Source organism: Triticum dicoccoides, chromosome 5B (assembly GCF_002162155.2).
Source record: "Triticum dicoccoides isolate Atlit2015 ecotype Zavitan chromosome 5B, WEW_v2.0, whole genome shotgun sequence".
In the NCBI taxonomy this organism is placed as follows: Eukaryota; Viridiplantae; Streptophyta; class Magnoliopsida; order Poales; family Poaceae; genus Triticum; species Triticum dicoccoides.
In genome coordinates this window covers 378005077-378013664 of record NC_041389.1, presented here as the reverse complement: position 1 = coordinate 378013664, position 8588 = coordinate 378005077, and the positions used below count along the sequence as shown (strand labels likewise).

At 47.4% G+C, this 8588-nt stretch overlaps 1 protein-coding gene across 1 annotated transcript; it reads left to right on the top strand.

Moving 5' to 3' along the window:
• The first annotated feature begins 4995 nt into the window (after positions 1-4995).
• LOC119309273 (cyclin-D2-1) lies at positions 4996-7895 on the top strand. The gene is made up of 6 exons (XM_037585304.1): positions 4996-5406; positions 5514-5600; positions 6989-7087; positions 7197-7398; positions 7486-7619; positions 7709-7895. The coding sequence occupies exons 1-6, from the start codon at positions 5146-5148 to the stop codon at positions 7886-7888; spliced, it is 963 nt and encodes a 320-aa protein (XP_037441201.1). The 5' UTR covers positions 4996-5145; the 3' UTR covers positions 7889-7895.
• Positions 7896-8588: the final 693 nt, after the last annotated feature.

The following is an 8588-nucleotide window of genomic DNA, read 5'->3' as shown; positions in this document are numbered from 1 at the left end:
TTCTTCTTGGTGAAGTTGTTCTTGTTGGGGAAGGACTTGGCTTTGTCTTTTCGGATGAACTTGCCACCATTGTCTTCCCGCTTCTCGTAAGGACAATCCGCAACGAAATGGCTAACATTGCCACAGTTGAAACAAGTTCTAACTCGTTGCTTCCCCTTGAGGCCACTTGAGTTGTTCTTGTGGAAGTTGGGTCTTGTATTCTTCTTACTCCAAAATTGTCTTGAGGCAAGAGCCATGTGCTCATGATAATCATACTTCGTGTCCTCGGGGTTGCTCTCCTCATCTTCCTCTTCTTCTTCTTCTTCCACACTAACCTTGGCCTTCAAGGCAAGATTGGTCTTCTTTGCCCTTTGAGAACGGAGCACCGCATTATCGGCGGTCTTGTCCAAGATGCTCATTGCAACAAACTCATCCAACACTTCACCTGAGGTCATGGAGTGGAAGTCCGGTCTTTGGCAAATGATGGAGGACATGGCCTTGTTGTAGGGCATCATGGCCTTGAGGAACTTGCGCTTGATCCAGTTGTCATCCGTGTCCTTGCTCCCATGATCTCGGAGTGCGACCGCGAGTTTGGTCACTCTTCGAAAGAGCTCACGAGGTTCTTCATCCTCTTTCATTGCAAACTCATCGGCTTCATCTTGCACCACTTCATAGTTGGAGCGTTGAATGCTAGCACTTCCTCGATAGAGAGACTCAACACATTTCCATGCTTCTTTAGCCATGACATGAGGTCGAAGATGAGGGAGATCTTCGGGAAGGATTGCATCTTGGATGATGAAGAGAGCACTCTCATTGAATTGATTGTCCACTTCTTCTCGAGGGGTGAAGTTGCTTGGATCATGAGGATAGAAACCTTCTTCAATAATTCTCCAAAGGTTAGTGTTCACATGTTTTAAGTGACGCTTGAAGCGATAAACCCAAGAGTCAAAATCTTCATTTTTCACATATTTAGGAGGAGGACCGGCATGATTCAAATGAGTAGAGGGGATCGGTCCTCTATACACTGGGGGTTCCACATTGGCAAAGATGCCGGTGCCATTTCTACCACTAGTAGACGGACTCTTTTCACTGTTAGCTTCCCCCTTGTCGGAGGTAGCATCCGTCACCTTGTTAGTGGGATCACCCACTTTCATCGGCGAGGTAGATAGTTTAAGTCCGTCTAGGAAATCAGAAAACATGCTTTTAACCTCGGCCGTCATGGAGGTTTTCAATGTGTCTAAAGCCACATTGAATTCCTCATGAGAGACCGAGGCTCCCCCTTCGGCCGTGGACGAGATGGGATTCACACCGGAGTGCTCCTCCGCACCGTCATGGGTGTCAACCATACTCTTCGGACGTCAAAGTCCTTAATAAAGAGACGAGGCTCTGATACCAATTGAAAGGATCGATATGGTTGACTAGAGGGGGGGGGGTGAATAGGAAACTAACAATTTTTAGACTTTTCTTTAACAATTTAAACCTTGCAATGAAATAGGTTGTCTAGATGTGCAACTACGTGGACAACCTATATGATGCAAAGACAATAAGCACACAAGCAAGCAATAGATACAACTCAAGTAAGCTTGCAAAAGTAAAGGGACAAGATAACCAAGAGTGGAGCCGGTGGAGACGAGGATGTGTTATCGAAGTTCCTTCCTTTTAAAGGTAAGTACGTCTCCGTTAGAGCGATGTGGAGGCACAATGCTCCCCAAGAATCCACTAGGGCCACCGTAATCTCCTCACGCCCTCACACAATGCGAGATGCCGTGATTCCACTATTGGAGCCCTTGAAGGCGGCAACCGGACCTTTACAAACAAGATTGGGGCAATCTCCACAACACTTGGAGGCTCCCAACAACACCACGAAGCTTCAGCACAATGGAGTATGGCTTCGAGGTGACCTCAACCGTCTAGGGTGCTCAACACCCAAGAGGAACAAGATCCGCTAGGGATAAGTGGGGGAATCAAATTTCTCTTGGTGGAAGTGTAGATCCGGGCCTTCTCAACCAATCCCGAGCAAATCAACAAGTTTGATTGGCTAGGGAGAGAGATCGGGCGAAAATGGAGCTTGGAGCAACAATGGAGCTTTGGGGGAAAGAGGTAGGTCAACTTTGGGGAAGAAGACCCCTTTATATAGTAGGGGGAACAATCCAACCGTTATCCCACTAAGCAACCCCGCACAGAGCGGTACTACCGCTAGGGAAGGGCGGTACTACCGCTTCGGGCGGTACTACCGCTCAACCCAGCGGTACTGCCGCGCTGACAGGGCCCTGACCCAAGGGCGGTACTACGGTGGGGGTAGGCATGGTACTACCGCTTGGAGCGGTACTACCGCCACAACTACCGCCCTTAGTACCGCAAAACCCGACACGAAAAACATCATTCTCGAATCGAGGCGGCAGTAGCCCGAAAGCACTGCGGTACTACGACCGAAGACCCCAAGCGGTACTACCGTTCGGAGAGCGGTACTACCGCTCTGAGAGCGGTACTACCGCTTGGAGCGGTACTACCGCTGGGGAGCGTCGGCGGTACTACCGCTGGGGCAGAGCAAAGAATACTAAGGGGAAAACGGCAGCTCCAATGAAGCGGAAAGAAAACGACGGGTGTGATATGGATGTATACATGTTGATTCCACCCAAGTCTTACCAAAATGGATCCCCTCTTGATAGTACGGTGACTCCTACGAGACTAGTCCACCAACAACGAAATGAAGGAGCTACACCATCTTGAATAGAACACCGAGGGGAGAAAATCGTCTCGTGCCAAAGGATGAATCTCTGAAAGAACTTAACGCACGCGATTAGTCCGCACAAGCATTGTCATCAATGACCAAAACATCTTGGGAAAAAATATGCCCTTACAACAAGGAAGAACATCCTTGCGAGGGTCTGTTCTTGGCTGGTGCGATGAACTGCTAGGGGGAGTTCAGTCGCTCTTTCTGCTGGTTTCCAGGTGATGCCCTACCTTGTGGGTGGCTAGTCCTATTTATAGGCAAAGGCCTTGGGCCTCTTCCCAAATATTGAGCGGGAAGGGCGCCAACTATTGGCCATTTTGAAGGGGAGCATTCAGTACACTTATCCTGACTAAAGTTGGTCCTCGCCTGTCAAAGGCTCTGGTGGTGACGCCGGCTTGGGCTCCACAATGACTTCCTTCCTGCCGTTGCGACGGTCTTGGTCTTGTTGCACCGAAACAGATGCCTTTGCTTGATGCTCTCGCCTGCGCTTGCTCCTTTTGCACCAAAGAGGAAAGGAGGACACTGCGCGGGCTGGCGCCCGCCTGGCGCCCTTGGTCGTCATGGCTTGCGTCATGGGCACCTCGTGAGGTACCCCACCTTGATCTCTCCGCCTTCTCGCGAGCCAGCCTGACGAGGCCGTGCCTGAGGAAGCTTCCTATCGTCCACCCCGCGAGGCTTGGCCTCTCGCGAGGGTCTTGAGCTCGTACTGATGAAGATGGGCCATGCTGGGCCGCCCCTTGAGCCACGCCGCAGGCTGCAGGCAGGCAAGTCTGAGGACCCCCGTTCCCAGAACGCCGACAGTGTAAATTGATTCCCCCCTATGTTCCTAGGCACAACGAACCTTTTGACCCCCAAGACAAAATCAATAGTGGGTGGTAGTGAGACTTACAAATTTATTAACATTTTCCTGATTTGCAAGTGTTTTTGAGGATTTTGGTGGTTATAAAAATATTTCTTATCTTCAAATTTCATCTCAAGTTCATCTTCATACCAATTCTTTTTGTCAAAACTTCAAACTCTCTTAACTGATATTCAAGAGAAAAGGATTCTAGAAAGATTCATAGAATTAGAAGAACTTTCTCTCTTGGACGAGATGATAAAAGGGAAACTAAAGACACATGTACAAAAACCTCCTACAAGAATACACAAGGAAATAATACAATGGATGAAAATAAATAATGAGGATCATCTCCATACCATTTTGCATTTCTCGACAAATATAATCTGTTTGGTTATTCTAAGTGGTTCTTTTTTTCTGGTAAAGAGGAACTTGTCATTTTTGAATTAAATAATTCATAATAATATAATTTCAAAATTTCCTTTAATTTAGGGCCAAATTTTTATATAAAGAATATGAGTCAATTTTTATTGGAGTTTGTACAAATTCCATGTTTATGCGTTTTTTTTTTGGTGAGATAAAAAGACCACAATATTCTTTCATGCTAATACCACAATATTTAGTTTGTGTGTGTGTGTGTGTGGGTGCGTGCGCGCGCGCGCGCGTGTGTTAACTCAGAAGAAACCGAGCTACCTAGCGAATGTGTAAAGTGCGGGTCGTTCGATGGTAAGACTATGGACTCTGCCATTAGATTATTGTGTTTAAATTTTTGATAAGATTAAGTGAATCATGACATTCCTATTCATGCATTTTTGAAATTCACATATAGGCCTACGGTTGTCATCAGTGCATTCCACTAGAATTCATAGATTTACTATGTTCCATTAAAAAAAAAGATTTACTGTGTTTCAGACACTGCTTAGGGCCTTTTTGGTTCGTAGGATTTTAAAAACAGAGAAATAAAAAAAGTATAGGGTTGGAGTGGCATGCTTATTTAAATTCTATAGGATCAACAATGAGTGTTTGATGGCATAGAAAAAAACAAAAAAATTGTAAAAAAAGGTTGGAGTGGATGTTATATTTCCTATAAAATGTTGTACAAAAGATACCATAGGAAAAATTTCTATGGGATTTCAATCCTATGAATCCAAGGACCAGCATAGGAAAAATCCTAAGGATTTCAATCCTTCACAAATCCTATAAAATTCATTTGAATGAAAGGAGCCCATTAGCATGCATGGCACGTGGGCTCTTTTTACTAATCATTCCCTACTTATCAGTTACGGAGGCTGTTCCTCTTTTCTTGTACTACTACAACATATATACGCAGAGGATAAAAAGCTCATACGTACATACACACACTCATGAGTGAACACTTCTGTCCTACACTTGCACACACTCACACTAGCTGGCCATCCTGTATTATATATCCCCTTGCGCTCCCACACATCGCTCAGACTAGCGCGCGGCTACTCATCTCTAGCTACCATCTCAGCTCCACTACCGCATCGCCTCTGCTCCACCACCACCACTGCTACGCCGCCCACTCGACGGCAATGGCCGCTGCTCAGTGACGGCCCCCACCGGCCCGGCTATGCCGCAAGACGACGCGTCCTTCCTCCTCTGCGCCGAGGACGCTTTCTTCTTCGTCGACGCCGCCGCCAGCACCTGCACCACCGCCGAGCAGGACGATGGCTGGTGCTCCAGCGCCGAGGAGGAGTCGGCGGCCTCCTTCGTCGCCGAGCTCATCGGCGGCGAGGCCGACTACTCGCCCCGGTCCGACTACTCCGACCGGCTCCGGTCGCGGTCCGTCGACCCCGCCGCCCGGGCCGACTCCGTTGCATGGATTGTCAAGGTGACATAGATGAGCTTCTTTGGATTGGATGGTGCATGTTTGCGTGTGTAGTTTTCTGCTATCTGTATCTTTATCTCATCCCGTATTGTTATGTCTTCCTTGTTCAGGTGCAAGAGTACTACGGATTCCTTCCCTTGACGGCCTACCTCGCCGTGAACTACATGGACCGGTTCCTCTCCCTCCACCGGCTGCCGGTAAGCTCGCCGCTCGCCGTCCTTGCCCCTGCACGTCACTAACCGCGCACACAAATCTCACCATGTCAGACAGCCATACGTACACGCTGGGCACCATGTCACGCGCGTATCAGATAACCAGTTTGCTCTCTGTATCTTTCGGCATGGTGCGTAGCGCTCGGCCGATGCCGTTCTTTCCGTTCCGTATAAAAAGAAAAGTTTTGGAAGTTGGTGTGCAGACTGCTGCTAGCACATCAATTCAACAAACCGGCCAATTACGGTTATACCCTCAGACGGAATGAATGGGGCATCATCAGGGCGTGTGGGATTTGTTTATGCGCTCAAGACAGAGCGGTCTTTTGGCTTTGCAGCGTGCTTTAGCGCAAGCGAGCCCAAGCTTTTATCGTGGAACAGGCCTTATCATTGTGCTTTGCCTGACTGCCCCTTGTGCTCCACATTCTCGTGTTAAGTAAGTATATGGCCTATGCCGTATGGGATAGTGTTTGGAGTCACTAGCGTCAGGTATCTATCTACTCTACTCCCAGTTCCAAAGTGACTCTGCAATGCACGGTGGAGGCGCTGGGGTGGTGACAGTCAGCAGTAGTAGTTTATTTACCTGGCCAAAGGAAAAGAACAAGCTGCGAGAGCTAGCTGTAAACCGGTGCAAAGCAGCATTGTTTTTCTGACTTTCTTGTTGCTTTGTGGATGCTGTGTTAGTAGTAAAACACAGGCCCTTGGATTATTTATTTATGTCAGATAGTAGAGTTCAGTGTGGGAGCTACAGTGGGCATGGCATGCTGGCGTCACTCCATGTTTTCTTTTAAGGATTATTTGTTCCAAGTGATACTACTGGTCTACTGGATGGTGAATTGGTGATGATATGCTAGCTGAATAATCCAAGTGCTGATGTGACTGCATATCTCACCAACCTTATTACTTTGGGGCCAATGTTAAGATGGCAAACAAGCAGGCTTATAATATCACTCTCCTAGTGCTACTCACAGTAGGTAACAGTGGTTAATGTTGTCCTCTTAGCATAACTACAGGGGTCCCACCATATGTAGTACTTCCTCCGTCTGAAAATACTTGTCATCAAAATGGACAAAAAGGGATATATCTAGAACTAAAATACATCTAGATACATTCTCTTTTATTCATTTTGATGACAAGTATTTCCGGACGGAGGGAGTATATGGTACTATGCATCTACTCTGCCTTCAGCAAACTATTTTATGTACGGTTTGCAGCTCCATATATATACACTTGATTTAAGGAATTTGAAGAGGGTTTATTCATCCATGTTTGCTCATAAAAGAACAAGAATGCCACAAGAACATATAGACATAGTGCTACATTATCTGTCCTTGCTTCAGCTATATTAACTGCAGTGTTTGTTTGTGTTCTTGCAGCAGGAGGATGGATGGGCAATGCAGCTGCTAGCTGTGACCTGCCTCTCCTTGGCTGCCAAGATGGAGGAGACCCTGGTGCCCTCCCTCCTAGACCTTCAGGCAATTACACCCACCTACTTGATTCCACTGTCATACACTTCTATTCTGGTGCTCAACTTTGGTACTTCAGCAGAGTTGTAATGTGAATTATGGATTTGTACATTGCCAGATAGAGAGCACAAGATACATCTTCGAGCCGAGAACGATCCTTCGAATGGAGCTTCTCGTCCTCACGGCGCTCAATTGGAGGCTCCGATCGGTCACGCCGTTCACATTCATCGACTTCTTCGCTTGCAAAGTCGATCCGAGGGGGAGGCACATGAGATACCTGATCGCCCGAGCCACACAAATGATTTTAGCCGCAATACATGGTATATTACAACAATGTTTTGTTACTTGACTACATAGAGTCGTTGCAACATGGCACTAATGTAATGCTGCAAAATGCAATGCCACAGACATTGAGTTCTTGGACCACTGCCCGTCGTCCATGGCTGCCGCGGCGGTGCTGTGCGCCGCCGGTGAGACGCCGTCCCTCACCTCGTTGCTCAACCCTAGGCTTGCAGTCAATTGGTGCATTGGCCTAGCAGAGGTAACATGAGGATCACCTTCAGCACATTGGCAAGTTATGAATTGTGATCAAGTTGTGTAACATGCTATAGCTTTTTCCCCTGATAATAGGAAGGGGTGAGCAGCTGCTACCAACTAATACAGCGGCTGGTGGGTTGCAAGAGGGCAGCCACAGCGGAAGCGGCAGTTAACCTGTGCTCAGACGAGGTTCTGTCCTGTGATTACTCCTCCTGCACCACCCCACCCCCACCCAAGAGGAGAAAGAGGTCACCTCCACCGGTCATCACATGAAAACAAAGGAACGGCGAGTAGATAAACCATCATTTTACATGGTTTTTTTGGGGGTCAGATTAACAGGGCTTGATTTCTTGCTGTTGTTGTGTTGTTGTGATTCTTTTTTCCTATTTGTTCTCTTCTTTTGGGGTTCTTTCTTTTTACACCTTGGTGGGGGCTCTTTCTTGCTTGGCCATGCTATCATGGCGGCCTCTGCGCTGCCAGTCTGTGAAGGATGTGGGAAATATCAGAGAAAGAGAGAGGGTCAGAGAGAAACATGGACACATTTGTGTTTTTCTGTGCTTACCACCCTGTGGCTGTGGGTCTTCACCCCGATGCAGAACTGCAGAGTATACATTGATTAGATGGTGAGGGAAGAAGAAGCCATGGCTAGCATGCAATGGCAGATACAAGAAAAGTAAAAATGATGGCAATGAACAGCATGTTTGCATGGCACATTGCATGGGGATAGATAGATAGATGTGGATGAAATGATGGTGGTGGTCAAGGAGGAGTGGTCAGAGCTACAGCCAAGGTGCAGTAGGCCTTCTCCCTGCCAAGCTCTGTTCATATTCATGAGGGAGAAATTTGTTTGTTTCCGAGTGGTTTGTTTGTTTTTTGTTGATGCTACTGAAGAAAGAGAGAGAGGGGGCATGGTGTACTGGGAGGCACATGCATGCCCTAGCTAGTGTGCTGCTCTGGGGTGAAATATTTGTCC

What these genes read in the sequence shown, in the direction of transcription:
- LOC119309273 (XM_037585304.1), top strand. Translation starts at nt 5,146, where the DNA reads ATGCCGCAAGACGACGCGTCCTTCCTCCTCTGCGCCGAGGACGCTTTC. An exon ending in TCTCCCTCCACCGGCTGCCG is followed by an intron (nt 5,601 to 6,988) that starts GTAAGCTCGCCG and finishes GTGTTCTTGCAG; the next exon opens with CAGGAGGATGGATGGGCAAT. An exon ending in CCTCCCTCCTAGACCTTCAG is followed by an intron (nt 7,088 to 7,196) that starts GCAATTACACCC and finishes GTACATTGCCAG; the next exon opens with ATAGAGAGCACAAGATACAT.